Source organism: Scardinius erythrophthalmus (assembly GCF_964197995.2).
Source record: "Scardinius erythrophthalmus genome assembly, chromosome: 10".
Classification (NCBI taxonomy): Eukaryota; Metazoa; Chordata; class Actinopteri; order Cypriniformes; family Leuciscidae; genus Scardinius; species Scardinius erythrophthalmus.
Window position 1 is genome coordinate 31003815 of NC_138230.1, and position 17620 is coordinate 31021434.

The 17620-nt window shown below is 38.1% G+C and overlaps 1 protein-coding gene across 1 annotated transcript; it reads right to left on the reverse strand.

Annotated features, from left to right (window-relative positions):
* Positions 1–13276: 13276 nt before the first annotated feature.
* Positions 13277–17603, reverse strand: txnipa (thioredoxin interacting protein a). Its single transcript, XM_081377132.1, has 6 exons — positions 16763–17603; positions 16078–16153; positions 15840–15987; positions 15325–15684; positions 14873–15186; positions 13277–14582 (listed from the first exon to the last, which is right to left on the reverse strand). The coding sequence occupies exons 1-6, from the start codon at positions 17016–17018 to the stop codon at positions 14516–14518; spliced, it is 1221 nt and encodes a 406-aa protein (XP_081233258.1). The 5' UTR covers positions 17019–17603; the 3' UTR covers positions 13277–14515.
* Positions 17604–17620: the final 17 nt, after the last annotated feature.

Consider the following 17620-nt stretch of genomic DNA (forward strand, 5'->3'; position numbering starts at 1 on the left):
GAATTCATGACTTAAACAACTAGGCTATTTCCATTTTCATAAATGAAGGAGTTTTTACATTGCAGCTGACTAATTTCTCCCTGATTGGCTGGAAGGAATATTGCCTTCATATCCTTATTAGTTTGCACATGGATGGTTACTCTGTACTCATGTTTAGTTCCAGCCCATAGTTCACACTTACTGGTGATGAATTATTAATGCAGTGGTTAGGTTTAGTCAGAATCTTAGGAAAGAGAATACTCTCTTAGGTGTAACATTACATGATGACGCACTAGCACAGTGAAACTACACCAGCTATGGGAAGCAGGTATAAAAATAGCTTCAAATATAATTTACTGATTGGAAATATATTTTTTGACATCTATATAATTAATTGACAGATTAATTAGCCTGAGAGGCATTCTTCAGTTTAGTTAAACTATATTACTAAATTAAATATATACATTAATCATCAACTAAAATACCAAATACCCAAACTAGTTAAAAAACCACACTATTTAGAGGGGTGTTTTTAGCTAGAAACTAGAACTCTACACTGTTAGAAAAATCTGTAGAAATTACAGTATTACTGGCAGCTACTTGCCAGTAACTTACTGTAGATTTAAATTGATGTTATTTACTGGCAACAATTTGTTCAAAATTAAATGAATATTAAACATTAACAAGTCTTTATCTTTACAGAATAAAACTAAAATAACATCCTCATGCAAAGCATTCTGGGAACCAAAATATGAAGGAAAAAAAACAGAAAAAGGTTGATGAAGATTTCTGGTTCCCAGAATGCTTTGCATTAGATTGTTATTTTATAATTTTATTCTTTAAAGACAAAGACTTGTTAATGTTTAATGTTCATTTAACTTTGAACAAACTGTGGCCAGTAAATAACATAAATTTAAATCTACAGTAAGTTACTGGCAAACAGCTGCAAAACTACAGCAAATTTTTTACAGTGTATAGCTTTAGCTAGAAGGCTATAGCTAGAATTAACTCATGGTAACTCTTATAAAATGTGTGGACAGAGAGAGGGAGAGAGAAACATCCTAATCTCACATGTCAGATACATGATTTTGTATATGTGTATCTTATATGTTATGTTACGCTTTTATCCAAAACATTTTACAGTGCATTTTAAGGCTTGCATTTGATCAGTATGTTCCGTGTTTTCTGGTGACTGAATCCACGAATGTCAGTTTACTGGTGTCATGCTCTACCAGTTAAGCTGCAGAAACAGGTTACTGAACTGGATATGTTTCACCTTCAGTGAAGAACAAGCAGCAGTTAATCATGCAAGTTGCTTCCAATTAAGTGTAGTCAATCAGTATTTTACATGACAGAATAAAGAGAATACAATAAAATAGGCCAAGTGATAAAAGGTACATTTACAGTAAATTCATTTAATTGAAAACATAAAACTGAAAAAGCAGCAGTAGATCACCAAAAATTTTTAATTCTGCAATCATTTCCTCAACCGTCGTTCTGTCATTCCAAACCCATATGACATTTGTTTCCCCCCCCCCCCACAGTGGAATACATAACTGGAGCTTTACGACACAAAATCACCATAAAAGTACTATTCTGAATCCATATGATAGTTTTGTGTGAGAAACTGAATGTAAGTATTTTATGATATGGTAGTATTTGCTGACATGTCTTTACATTTTGTCTTTGGATCAGGGGTGCAGAGTTTAATCGGAATTGGACATTTTTCATACTGTATTGTCATTCAGTAAAAAAAAAATTATATAATTATAATTAAGGAAATAATGTCACAACATAAAATTAAGCATAAAAATACAATTTTCAAAATGTGACCTGGACATGTTTTTGTGATGGTCCCCCTTGTAGTATTGAGATGCCTGTGTATACAAGTTTTAAAAGGGAAAATGGTGTGTTGTGATTTATGCTTAAAATGGGCATCATACATGTAAGGATTTGGTCTAAATGTCAGGGTTCCTATGTTTCACTGTGTTTTTTCCCTGTGACCCAGTTTAAACTTTGCCGCATTCATGGAGAGGGTGCTGGTGCTGGTGAACATCAACTCCCTGTTCACCGTTGGCTTGGCAGAGGACCACACCAGCCCCACTCCATATCCAGAGACCTGTCATCTGTCGACGACTGGCACAATGGAGATAAGAGAGTCCACCACAGGCAAGGGAGACCTGCCTGCCGCAATCGATGAGCCTAATCCAACAGAGAGGACAGGAGAGGACATCGACCCGGAGCCTGATAGTCTGACCAAGTTGCGTGAGTCGGAAGCTCACTCCTCGGAAGCTCGTCGCCGCGGCTCCACCTCTGTCTCCGGTGCCAGTGATGGGCTCTTCGGCTCGTCTGCTACACCTTGGTCTCCATCTCCTGTAGCTGCATCTCCATCGGTCGTCCCCAGGGTGTCGTCTGCTAAATAATAAACAATTACTTGTTAACTAATAATAAATTGTTACATTTGATTTTATTCTGACTACTTTTATTACATTGTATCCATTATTAACGCAAATCTGTGTCAGGTTAGTAACAGACTAAAGTCCAGTTTTGAGTGGAGCATAGGGCACGCCAACTGAGATTTTAGAGTTCCGGGTAAATTTTGGTGCTAGTCCAAGTGTACTTATACTGTAAAGGCTAATAAAGAGAATTTCCATTTAGGACAACAGAATGTTGCGCGACCAACCTAAATAGAGTGAGCCTTACCCCTGTTTTCTGTCAGGACCACTATCATCAAACACGATTGACAGTTAGCATTTAGGAAGGCGGTATGGTTCTGTTCTGGGCGAGAACTCACTGCGCATCCGTGCAGCCTAGCATGGATAAGAGCAGGGAGAGCAGCAATAACCCCCCTTAGGGTAAACAGAACAGAACCAACATGAATGTATTGCAGACATCATTAATTCAAGATTTTAAAGTACAAATGAGAATTTAGTCTGATTCAAAGGGGAATCAGAATGCTGACAAGAGGAGGAGCTGGGGATGGAGGAGGGTAACTACTGAGAAACACGATAGATGTTGATAATACTGAAGGAGCTTATATGTATACAGTGATAGGCATCATATTCCTATAGGTAGACGTGATTCAGCTGAGAGTCAGCTGATGCCAGCTTGACTAATGTGACCTGCCAGAACTGAAGCTACGTTTTATTATTGTAATATTACCCTAGCTAGTGTACATGGGGAACCATGAAATAACGAAACAAAAATACTATCAGAGAAAGTAATGTTGGTCGGCCTATATATATAGCAGGATTCATAACCTCTGACTAGAGATAGTATTGCTTTAATTCAAGTGTATACATATCTATGGAAACTAAACAAAATACTTTTAGAGAGAGTAAGCATGAGAGCAGGCCTCTAAATAAGACAGTAAATTACATCTGTCCAGTGACGAAGACTCGTGAGTTTGTGATTGTGGGGTCCCCGTTAAACGGCCGCCGCAATACCCTTTTCACGAGTTCACACTTACAAATAAGTCAGATAGAATAAATGCGTATTTGGCGTGCTGTCCGAGGAGAGGGCTCCGGGCTCGGTATTCGGCCCGAACCCAGAGTACTCCCCCCGTATTCCTGGCTGTGAAAGAACAAGCCAAGAGTGAGGAGTCGGGGTGGTGGAGGGATGCTGAAAACTGTCAAGGAAGTTAGGTGAGTTGACAGAGTGAATATATATGCTTCCTCTCATGCTGATAGGGTAGACATGGTAATTGTTTGATGAGTTGATTGATTACTTGATTATTTGAACGTGCTCCTCCCGAACTTTGTTAATAAAACATCATTTATGGAGCGAGTAAAATATGAGTAAAGAGTAAAATGGAATAATCAAATAATAATAATCAAATGTTTAGATAAATTATCATATAAATGACCAATAACTAATTGGCATTCCAACCTACATTCAAGGTCATGATAAAATGGAGTCAGATAAAAGTAAACTGGAATTAAACTACTTACGGAAATGACCGAACGTGAAGTAATCCTTCACCTGCTTATCGCAAACATCGTTGGGCCGATTGGGTGGACCTTACACCTTCTTTCCCCTGTGGAACTCATTTGTACAATCTAAAGCAGGGTTTCTCAAACTCGGTCCTGGAGGGCCACTGTCCTGCACAGTTTAGCTCCAACCCTGATCAAACACACCTAGCTGTGAGTTTCTAGTGATCCTGAAGACATTGTTTGCATGTGTTTGATCAGGACAGTGGCCCTCCAGGACAGAGTTTGAGAAACCCTGCTCTAAAGCACTTTTTTAAGTTTTAACAATGCATTTCTCACTTTCCATACCTTTAGCAATATTCTAAACAAATAGAGTCCAAACAAGATGGAAAAAGTTTGACCTGTCTTGCATTCATTCATTTGTAGATTAACAGCTGAATTTGTGTAAGATGTTGTACTACAAATAGCTGTCACTGAGAATACTTATTCCTCTAAATAAGCATGAAATGGATGTGTGTAGTTTACAGTTTTACGGTTTCCAAACATTGTTTGGAATGGATTGGATGGATCATTGTGGCCTCCCTTTATTTCAGCCATTGCTCTTGCATCCAAAAAGTCCTAAAGAATTTTTATGCAGTTATCTTCAACCAGGGATTAGTCTCATGATGAATGCAGGGCAGAAACTGTCTGTGGACCAATGAGAAGTCCTGTCCTTCCCGTGCTTGAGGTGTCTGTCAGTTGTCCTAGCATCCTTATATGATGGTGTTGGGCCGCTAAGTCCACCTAGATCCAATCAAAATGTAGCAAACCTTTCTCCACTGTTGCAGTAAGAGAGGGCCCTGCAATAAAACTGGAATGTGCGGTTCCATGTGGTAGAATGTATTCACGTAACAAGGTCAGCATTCTTTGTTTCTCATATGATGTGCATCACATGCTTATATACAGAAGCTCCAATAAAGCATATGCTATGATGAGGAGCTACAAACAAGCAGAGGAAAAAGAACAGCCGGCGTTCCATTACCGAACAGGAATATGAGATGAGTTTCCATTACTGTACAATGGAGAATCACCTTTGTTCCACATGGCTTGATGCCAAGCTTGCATAATATGACATCAAGACAGAGATGCCAACCTTGCAATGTCCCTACCCGCTCAGCACCTGACTCTACATCTAAAATGTAAAAAAAAAAAAAAAAAAAATGCCACTTATGTTTTTTTATATAACAAAAATTGACCCCTCACAGGCCTTTCAGGACTGTATTTGGAAAGGTGGGATATAAAGAGAAAAGAGCTAAAACAGAGGTGCTGCAGCAATGTACATAAATAATGGGTTTTTAAATCATGTATATTTCCAGACTCCAAAAATAAAATTATGAACTTGTAAATGAGCATAATATCTGCACTTTAATACTAACATCATTGTTTGTTTGTTTTGAACAGACAAGTGTGCAGTCAGTTTACTATGTCTATAAAGATCAATACAGTCTATAAATATCTCTTGTACTATTCCCAGACTGGCTGGCATGGCATGCTAATGATGGAAACAAAACAAACAAGCATTGTACTGTATCAGACAGACGTCTGAGCTGTCCTGGGTGACAGGTGACAGAACTCAAGAGTCGTTTGTTGCACAATTTATTTTTGAGCTCTCTAATAGAACATTGTTCAAACAGGCGCATATGACGTTCAGCACTAAAAAGTCTGAGCGTCTGATGATAAACATACTGTGTACATACATCATTAGTTATTATTAAATTATGGGAAGTCCTTTGCGTGAAACTGTTGAAGAGGCTATGTATTTATAAAGCAGAAAAGAATGAAAAGTCAAGTGGGGTGCTGTTACTGTTTAGGAAATGACTTGATTTTCCCACTCATGAATGGCAGATTAAGGATTGACTAAAGCAGTAAGAATTAGGGGAAAGGTGAACGGAAGAGAGCAGTTTTTGAGGCTGTCACGTGTGACTTCCTGTTTTTAGAAGCAGCTGGCAGCCCTGTCATACAGCAAGTTCGGGTTTCTGATGGACTGACTGGAGTAATATATACCATTCAAAATAAAGGTTCTTTATGGGTATTTCTCCACACAGTTATTTTAAGAACTGTTCACTGAAAGGTTCTTTTGGGAACCCGCCCCCAAAAAAGGTTCTTCTTCTGCATCGCTGTGAAAAAAAAACCTTTTGGAACCTTTCTTTTTAAGAATGTGTATGGGATAATTTGAGGATGTAATCATAAATTGATGGCTTGATGATTTTTAGTAGTGTGGTGCTTACCCATGCAAAACTCAATGCAATGGCAACGTCTTGGGTGCTTTTCAAGTCATTTCTATGCAATTAAGTTTTTAAAAATGTTTTAGGTACATTGTTTGGGTGTTATTGGTGGTTAATAATCAATCAACAGAGCGCTTTCCTTTGTCCCTTCACACAAGTCCAATCACGTAAACATCTTCTGTGAGCATGATTTGAGGTATCTCCAAGGGCGTAGATTTGGTTTGAACTTTGGGGGGGTTGAAGTTTGGGTATGTCTCCTGATATTGTGATCATGTTATTAATATTGGGGGGGGGGGGGGGGTTGTAATGCATAGATTTAAATATTGGGGGGGTTATCTCCCCCCCATCCCCGCCACAAACTACGCCCCTGGGTATCTCTCATGCCTGTAGTTAACTGATAAGACTCTCTGTGGAAAGGAGGTTGAGGACCAAATGTCCCCACAAGGATATTAATACCAGTACATTTTGACCTAGTGGAGACTTTATTTTTGGTCATCTTATAATTCGCACTAATTGATGTTTTTTTTTTTTGAAAATGTAAAAATGCAGAAAGTTTTTTTGTGATTGGTTTTGGGGTAGGGTTCGGGTTAGTGGATAGAAGATACAGTTTGTACAGTATATAAATCATTACGTCTACGGAAAGTACCCATAAAACCAGGAAACCGAGTGTGCGTGCGTGTGCGTGTGTGTGTTTGCGTGCGTGTGCGTGTGTGTGTGCTGCGTGCGTGCGTGCGTGCGTGCGTGTGTGTGTTTGTGTGTGCTGCGTCGTTTATTTGCTCGCCCTAAAGTTTCGAAGAAGGGCAGAACTAATTTTCCATTCTCAGTTTGGCTTAATGACTCCATGAATAGCATTTCCATTATGGGAAATGGATGGAGCAACAATGCTGGTAAGTAAAGAGAAAAAATGGATAAGAGACTGTGTGTGTACAAAACATTTAGGCTGATTAGTTTAGGCTACATCAAAGATATTCTCCCAAATCTCCAGAATATTTGACAGTCATAAAGTTTGAGAAAATACGCCTGTCCAGTTTGGCCATAACAAATCATCACTGTCTGCAACCAAGTGCTGCATTTCCAAGAATTGACAATGACACAAGAGAAGGTCCCTCCATGAGGAAACATATTTACCCCTGTACCCCTGACTATACAGAACATTTAATCATGCATATGCTAACCAACCAAGAAAGAGCCAATAATACTACAGTAGCTATAGCCAAATAATAGAAAGAAATGGGTGTGGTCAAATATTCTGAAATCTATTTGATACTTAAGCATACTAAATTCATTCATTTAATTATTATTTAATGTATTTCTATTTATTTAATTTTATTTACAAATTACATACAATGATTTCTAAGTAAATAAAATTAAATAACATTATTCCATTTAATATACATTCATGAAATACATTTGAATAAATAAATAATATACATTAAGAATAATGATTTTTTTATTCTTATTTAATTTATTGATTAATGTTTTTTGCTAATGTAAGCATCACTATTAGCTCCTATGAATTTGAACAAACATAACTCATCAACTATTTGTGTTACTCACATTTTCTTTAAAAATAAATCTATAGTTTATGTATATGATTCCTGTCCTGTGTTTCCCTTGTCTTGTGTGCACTTTTGTTATTTCCTGTTCTGTGCCATGTTTTGTAGTCCTTTGTAGTCTTTCTTGTTTATTAATCTCCCCAGGTGTTTCTTATTAACCACGCCCCCTTGTTACTTAAGCTTGTTTGTCTCTGTGTATTTATAGCCCTTGTGTTTCACTTGTTACCTTGTCAGTTGTTGTACGTGTAGGGGTGCTTCTAGTTTGGTCCTTCTCGTGGTTTTGTTTCTTTGTCCTTCGTGTTCTTTATTATTTATACTACGTGTTTCTTCATTAAAACCCTGCTAATAGATCCTCGCTTCCGCCTGCTTTCTCCGGCACACTACAGTATATAGGTTAAGCAAGTGACATTTCTCAGGTATAGAAAAATCTATAACCTCTGGCTGAGTACTATAGACTTAGTGCTAATGGTTTTGACATGTCTGGTCTGTAACCCACGGTATGCTTCAGGCAGTGTGAAACTATATGAAGCTATTAATCCATAGTAAGCACACCAGTAATCCTGAACTGAAACTGTCTCATGGCTCTACAATTTTATTCAAGGCAAGTTTAAAAGGTTAATGTGCTTATCTGGTGTTAAAGATAATGATAATCTATAAAAACGTATAGTTTTAAAAAGTATAAGTGGCTTTTATTTACATTTTTAGATGTGAAACTGCTGGTTTGAGAGAGCAGAGGAAGGGATTGTTATCACCAGTAGATGAACTTTCACATTGTTTAAAATATTCTGAAAAACTTTTCCAAATGCTTCTTACGGTCATTGACTTATTTGTGAAGCTTTAAATGGCAAGAAAGGGCTTGTTTCCTCCCAGAGGTCAAGGAAATATTTGTTTGAAGTCAGAGGTCAAGAGTGTCTAACCTGTCTGTCTAAATATTCCCACTGAACTATTTTCAGGCATGAAACAATTGATCTGTTTGCTTTTCGGCAATAGGTGCAAATCTACATCAAAAGTTTTCCACTAGATTACATCCAGACTCAATTGCTGGCCATATAATGACTCTTTCATTTCCATATATGGTTTGATTGATCTGAACCATATATTTCCATAATTTTCATACTATTTATGAAGTAGACAGAAGTAATATGGGCAGTTTGACATTATTTGATTTGAATTCAACCTCTAGCAAACACATAAAAGACATGCAGAAAGAATGTGTGTTTAGCTCACAGCCGTTATTATAAATTGATATCTATTTATATCTTTAATATCTTATATTTAAATCTTTTTATATCTTTATATTATATATTTTTCTCTGTTCGTGAAATGACAGTAGAAAAGTACATTTTAAATGTAATTCTGTTCCCTTCATAGTTTTCATATTCCAGCTCATAAAAAAACAAATATTCCAGCACATAAAATAATTTTCTTTATTATAAAATTAAATGCACACAATAAAGCCACAAGCTCAAATAAGAAGATAATAGAGGATTCGGTAACACTTAATTTTACAGTGTCCTTGTTACATATGTTACATGTACTTACCATAGTAATAACAGTAAATTATGCATAATTACATGCAACTAACACTCAACCAAACCCCAATCCTATCCTAACCCTATAGTAAGTACATGTAGTTGCTAAATATTAGTACTTACTTACACTGTAATAATGACACCTTAAAATAAAGTGTAACCGAGGATTCTATTTAAAAAAAAGTGCTAAGAGAAATTCAAGTTGAAAGGAAATATTCAGTGATTGAAAATTGCTAAAACAACTTTTACTATGCTTGTAAATTAAAATGTGAACAAGTATAGGCCTAAAGGCGCGCTGTCTCCAGGAGAGAGCGAGACAGCGAGAAACATATTTGCCTAACATATCATACAAGGTTTAAAACAAGGTTTAAATAAACATATTAAGTATGTCCGTAATATGTATGATCTTGTAGAATCTTATAATCACTTGACACGCACTCATCATTGCATAGTGATTTGGTTTGTGTAGTATCAGTAGGCCTAAACGGCACAAGGATTGAATGGGTCTGCCGAATATTTTTTCTTATTATGCGGTAGAATTCGTTATTCATTTTGAAGCCATTATCTGTTTCCGAATTAGGAATTTGGGTCCGTAGAAACAGTGAATCTTCAGTGTTTTCACGTAGGCTGTATGCCACTGAGCACGTAGCACATGTACCTCTACTCCTGAGGCTATTTCAGAGGAGTAGTTTTAGAAAATAATGCTAAGCATTTCCCAAAAGGCATGTAAAAGGCATCCAGCATATAATTGAACATAAGACGTGCCTTGTCTGGTCTGCCTGGTCACCTGGTCATTATGCATGGGTAATTATCAATGACACCAATACCTCCCCATGTGTTTAGCACATCTGTAGACCTGCTGGTCATGGTATATCAAGATCACAGTCCCATATACCCTTCTGAAAAAGAATGACTACTTTTAAAATGAAATAATATACTTTAAAATAATGCTTGAGGGTGAACTGGATGTTTTCAGATCGTGATCGCATCCAGGTAATACGCATTTCCGTGACGAAGGCATAGCTAGCTAGCAAACTGTGGGATGTAGTAACTAATACTGACAGTAACTTGCGATTGAGTTGCAATCTGATGTGAATGGGCTTCAGTGCCTCATCAAGTAGGGGCGTGTCCAGGAGCTCAGGGGCTCCAGTGCGTCATAAAACCCCCGTTTTAGCCCCGCCCCAAAAAATCCAGAACACAGCAACGATGAAAAACTGTTTAACGGTCTAACTCCACAATTCAGTACTTCAAAGTGCACAGTCTTTGTAATATGATTTAGCAATACATTTCTAACAGTTATAATGTGTTTAGATTTTTTTTTTAGAATTGCCTTTACAGGGACTTTAATGTATGTTAATTTAAATTAAAATTTAAAATGGATTATAGTTGACATTTATATTGAATGAAATAAGCTGAACTTTAGAGTGCTTTTTGACCCACCTAAGAATGATTTTTTAGTGTACTTAAGTGTGTTAAGAAACAGTCATGAAAGTGTACTTTCTTTAAAGGTGCATTAAGCAACATTTCATGTTTAAAATACCCGTTTTTCTAACCCATACATGCTTAAACAATTGCCTGATGGGCTGAATGAGCCCTTCTCTGATCACTGCGATTGCCTCTATAATCCTGTACAATAAAATAAATAAGAGGGATTCGGGACGGAATTTGAGACTGGGCGTGACGTCATGCACGTTCAGTTGCAGTGTTGCAGTTTCGCTTATCGCCAGAGGGGGCATAGTTCTGCAAAAACTCAGAGACTTGCGCAATGCATCTTTAAGTGCACTTAAAGGGATAGTTCACCCAAAAATGAAAATTCTGTCATCATTTACTCACCCTCAAGTTGTTCTAAACCTGTATGAATTTCTTTCTTCTGCTGAACACAAAAGAAGGTATTTTGAAGAATGTCAGTAACCAAAGAGTTGATGGGCCCCATTGACTTCCACAGTTTTTTTTTTTTCATTCATTCATTGGGGTCCATCAACAGCACCAGCTCCTAAAAATAATACAAATTTTTTGTGAAATCTGTGAACTTAAAAGTCAAAATCTCAAACACTCGGTACATCCACTTGCCCTTGATGAGGCTGTATTGCATCTGCAATGTACAACAATATATTATGCAATTCAGAAAAGAACAAATAAACATCTCTGAAATAACCTAATGTCAGTTACACAATCTGGGGGGAAAAAACACACTGTTGTTTGCATTCTAGAGTGTACTAAAATACAAGAAACACTTGATTTGTCAGTTTAACCATGTCAAGACAAGAGATTTCTCCTGTCAAACCAGCGTATGTGTAATATGGGCTGAATTAATCTGCTGGGAACCACATTTTATACAGATATAAGAGAGGAAGATTTAGATTTAATATTAGTATTAAAGCAGCCATGTTGGGAGAGGGATTGCAGATTGGGCAAGTGCATTAAAAATGACCTAAGCATACGAAGGAGAGGACAGAGAGGGGCTCATTCAGCAAGTGTTTTGCACAAGATAAACAGTTTTGCCCTTATCGCTTATTGCTCTGCGACAGCAGCGCACGTCTCAACAAATACTTCATGCGCAGAAGAGAGAAAGCAGCACAAAAATGACGTTAATGACTTGACCCCTCTCCAACTCTAAAACTGTAAGAAAAACTGCTTAAGCAAAGAAAAACAGGTTATGAAGGCTGGATCTGATAAAAAATTGTGCAGGGTGTCTACTTGGAATCAAATTTGGATCAAATTTAAAACAGTTTTCAAAATTCAGACCAACAGTGTTGAGTGTTTTGCCATTTTTCTCGCAAGAGACTGTAAACTACATATACAAATCACTAATCACAAATAAAAACACCAACATTATGGGTAATTTAGATGCGTTTTACCAGTCCAGGGTCCTTGAATCCCAAGCAACATCCCTGGTTTTATTGAATAAGCCTTGTTTTCTGTCATCGATCAGATCCTGATGTTTGCCTTGAACCAACATGAACATCCATGTCTGTTTACCTTGCATTGATTCAAAATTCACTTTTGGTCTCCTGTTTCCACATTTAAAGGGATAGTTCGTCCAAAAATGTAAATTCTGTCACCATTTTCTCACCCTCAAGTTGTTTCAAACCTGAATAAATTTCTTTGCTCGGCTGAACACAAGGGAAGATATTTGAAAGAATGTTGGTAACCAAACAGATCTCTTTCCCCATTGACTACCAACAATATGGAAGTCAATGGGACCCGAGATCTGCTTGGTTACAAAGATCTTCCTTTTTGAGTACAGCAGAGCAAAGACATTTATACAGATTTGGAACAATTTGAGAGTAAACAATGACAGTATTTTGTATTTTTGGGTGAACTATGCCTTTAAATCTTCTCTTTAGCCAAGCACTGAAAATAAACAATGATCTGTGACCGCGAAACGATGAATTGTCTATCAGCAGGATTGTTTTGGATTGGAGAAAGAGAGCTTTTAAGGGTTTGTGTAATGTGTTGCTATCTTCTCCATCTGACACAGTCTATATCAGTAACAAATGAATTTTTGCAAATAGATGTTTGAATGGTCAATTACTGGCCCAAGTCAAGAGCTCACTTTCATGTTCTGACATACGGGTCTCTAGATAGACCTTCAACGCAAGTACATGGGATTGTTTTGCTCGTTTGATGAGCTAGGCGGAAATCACAAGTCTGATTGTTTAGAAAATAAATCTTCCACTCAATAAGTCACACGATTTGAGGTGTGATTAATGTCCATAGCACAAACTGGACGAGTTTTAAAGTTTAATACTTCAAAAAGCCTCGGGACTACAGATGAAAATTAGCATTTATGCTATAATCTGGCTCATTTAAAGTGTGAACAGAAGTGCAAGATTGTTCGTTAATGTGCACTGTCCCGAATAAATAAATAAAATTCCAATTTCCTAAGAATACACCACTAATTAGTCATCTGTTACAATAAGCATTTGATCTCTGATAGTGATTCATAAAATGTCTTACAGCCTGTTTGTGGTTTTAATTTATGAATACTTCAACTGAACAAAAGAACGCAGAAATTATATCATCTTAAAACTTTTATTGAAAATGCTCATACAAAAAAAAACACTTTAATTTAGATACAAAAAGGATACTTTGCACGATTTAAAATAACAGTAACAGTCATCTTACACTTTACAAGAAACAAAACAGCACACAGACACACACGAGAAGTTAAGGAAGATATCCACAAGTGAAAATGTTGATTAAAATGTCTTCAGGATATGTCTACACACAGTGCAGGTTCTGGTCTCGCATATGAACATGGTCAGGGCTCGAAGTCCAAGCAGACTCTAATTTTGGCACTTGGAAGTATTAAGTTCTTTTTTGGCCAAATGTTCAAGTCCACAGTGGAAAAGGCAACATCAGTGGAGCCCTTTCTTAGGACGAGGTTTTGAACGCATTACAGTACATAATCTTTAATAAAACATGCAATGCCTGATCCCTCAGCGAACAATTTTGGAAGACAAGAGAAAAACAAAACGAAAAACAAAGGAAATCTCCCTGCGAGTAAGTTATACAGTAACTTGCATCCATAAAAAGTGCATTCAAATGAAAAACAAAACACTGGTTCATTATAGACTGACACTGCATGATTTTCCTTGATGAAAATATCGATATACTACATTTCTTCTTTACATTTCAGTTACTTAGAATAATATATCTCTGCCTAGCACATTGACTTAACATCACAACCAACATAAAAAAAACAAACAAAAAAAACAAATGCATTTCTACAAATGAAATCTTTCGTCCCCACAAAAAAACAAAACAAAACCATTGGGTTGTAATGGAATGATAACGAAAATAAGCTGATTGCTATTGAATGATATGTTGGGGACTATTGGAAAGTACATGAACACCAATGAGGAAAGTCTATGTGTGCTTAAATGGCTATAATGCGGCACAATCAGTTTGCACCTCAGTAATCTCGAATCGCCAAACAGTCTGTGCGCCCTCTTTCAGACTCTGAAACAGCATCAAAAGTATGACAGAAACATGTTTAACTTAAATGATGCATTATATAAGATGGCTGTCAGCAATGCAGGCACAAGTGAGCTCGGACTTCACTCCTTTTTCCTCTGAACTTCGACTAGCTCATCCTGCAGAGGGGCCACTCGGGTCCCAAAATCCTCCGCTCCATCTTCACTCTCAAACATCCATACGACACTTCTCAAACCACCTCTGATCGGCATGGTGAAAGGCCGGAGTGCTTAAAGTGGGAAAAAACCCTTTTATGATGGGCATTCAGTTCAGTTCTAGAGCTGCTGGGTAGGTTCAGCAGACAGGAAGCATGCGGGCGTTTCCATTGAATTCCTCCTCCACCTAAACGACAGAAAAACAAGAAATTAGATCAGTTTTTATGTTGATATTCAATAGCGACTGGTATTCATATTGTATACACTAAAGGTGCAATCACATTAGTCCTATTTTGGTAAAATTTCGATGGTTGGTCAGCATCACGTTGCCACGTGACCAACTAAACCATGAGCAAAATCTGCCTGGAGAACTTTTCCGCCCTCATATCAAACTCCCAAACATGCAAATTCTTATTAAAATTTTGCCAAGCAAAGGTAAATGTGACCGCACCTTAGGCGAATATACTTTACACTCACCTCAGAATAAGTGGGGAGTGGGGGAACTGGAATTGGGGTGCGTTCATGAAGATGGGACTGTCTCCTCCATCATAGTCATCCAATAGAGGTGTGAGAGGTTGATCTAGGCTGCAGTCCCGTCTAATGTCGCAGTAGCTTGGTGGGGCGGATGACGGCATTCGCAGGGACACCCAGCTCGCCGACGCTGTGCTGACGGAACCATCCTGGCTGCTCATACTGTTGGTGCGGCTACCAAAGCCATTGTAGGGAACGGTCCCAATAACCAGAGGCAACTCCAGAATCAACTTATCACTGCCAGGAATGTGCATATAAATCTGTAGATAAAGGAAAACAAAGAGATTTCAATAAGTGCCTACTTAGTAGATGAAAAACACAACATAATGCAACTACAGTAACTGCAATATGCAAAAAAAAAAAAATAAAAAATAAAAAAAAAAATAATAATAACTCACCATGAGTGCATATTCCACTCGAATGATGTTGCAGCCTAAGATGGAGGGCTTGATCTTAGGCACACGAATGCTCTTCCCCTGCCAGGCGTCGCACATGCCAGAGATGATATGGTTGCCACGCACTGAGGAGAGTTTTTGCCTGAAGACTTTGGTGCGGTTATTGGCCTGGTAGGTGTGCTTGGCGATGATTGCCGCTTTTGGTACCACGATGCGAGAGCAGGTGTTCTCAAATTTGGCATCAATGCAGATCTCTTCGCCCTCGCAGAAGCCACGCCTGTCAATCTTGGCGTTCAGAGAAACTTGGCCATCGGGGATGAACATGCAGGTGACCTTCTTCTCCTTCATGCCTCCAGTAGGAGACTGGTGATTGATGGAAAAACAGATATGATTAACTTGATTAACAGAACAGCAGCCTCTAGAATTTGGATAAGCCCAACCAAAAGTGATGAACTATGGCCTAAAGCTCATCTGTTTTGATATCAGTCTAATAAAATATATTAATATGAGGAACTCACCAGCAAGTCTGGAGTGTTGACATCCAAGGGCTCTTCAACTTCAAAGTGTTTCTTACACTCCAGGGCGGGCTGAGAGGGTCTTTCCATCAGAGCCTTCACAAAGTATTGAACAAACCCAAATTTGCCCTTGTAGGAAGACACCAGTTGCCTGTTGGGAAAATTACATTTGTATTAATTTACAGGCAAATGTGACTTAAACGGAAATGAATGCCTAAAGCTTGTCAATTAGAATGCTTACCCTTGTTGAGGAAGCTCAAATCCAAAGGAGTATTCGTATTTGTTGCCAGGACGGAGAACAACCGAACCATCTGTGTCTGTGAGAAGCAAAGATTAGCATATTAGTTTTGGACAGTTTCAAGAGATCAAACAAAACAAACCCATTAAAAACTTTAGCAAAAGAATCCCCTCATTATAAATCTTACTTTCAGTTAGGAGCTATTGTTTATATGTTTTGCATCTGACATGACATTTAGGACCACTTTCAACAGTGTAATTATTGAAGATCAGTACAATGTAAAACATATGCTTGTACACAATAAGTTTATTGTATCAAATGTTTCACTTAAATGGTAGCACTTTATTTTACAGACCTATTATCCATGTACATACTGTAACTGGGTAATTCTAGGTCCTAACTCTGTCACTGAGCCTATCCTTTAAACCTAACCTTAACTTATGTTACCTTAAATTACCCAGTACTTTCTTAGGAAAGTACACTGTAAGTACACGTACTGTAAAATAAAGTGCAATCACTTAAATGTAAGTACACAGGCTAGTAGTTGAAGACAAAGTGTCTTATTTTAGAATATACAGTATTTCACAATGAACTGCCACATTCCACCATCAGCATCATCCTAGCAAATGCATCTAACGTTACCAGAGCAAAGACAACATTAAAAGCAAGATAAACCGTTGTAAATCACCTGCGGGATGGTCGTCCAAGTAGACAACCTCTTCATACTTCAGATAGTCAATTTCTTCACGACATCTCTGTTTGCCTTTCGCGTACTCCACTTTAGCGCATCCAACTCCCACGACCCTCATGGCCATCACCTTGGTCACCTCCGAAACCTCCACCAAGATCTTCCCAGCCACTTTATCTCCACTGCAGTAAAATGTCTTGGATGGATCGTTGAAAACGATCTCAAAGGCCTTGACTCTTTTTGTCATTGCTACCATAGTGATTTACAAGCTAAAAAGAAGAAGGAAGATACGCGTCTCTAAGCTACTAAAAGTTGGTAAATCAGCCAGATATTTAGTAGTCCTTCAAAAGTGCATCCAGTCTTCAGTCCAAACGAATTAAAGTTTGGTAGGGAATGAATTGCAGAAAATTAGTGATTTATGCTAATTCACAATTCACACTGCCGGCTCGCATGGTTAGTATAGAAGCTTTGAGCACGCTGGGCTAGGCTAGGGTTTTATACTCAGACACTTCTGCCAGTGACTCAGTAGGATTGTTTACCATTTCAGCTGTTCATGTGGAAGTGGAATGCACTGGATGGCTCAGCGCATGCACAGCGCTCCCATTGGTCGAAATTAGGTGTTTATGTCGTCACTGGCCAATCAGCGGCCAGAAGTGGCGCGTGGACACCTCGTGGCTGAGAGCGCCGAGCGAGTGCACAGCAGCTGCGGGAAGGGAGGAGGCACTGAGGAGGAGGAGTGAACCTGATGATGAGACGTTTCTGAACAATGCGGTGCGATGTTGCAAGGGCATGCCCAACAGTTTGGAGAACCAATGATAAATTCAACTGAAACCTTAAATGTGAGCTACGTGCAACGTT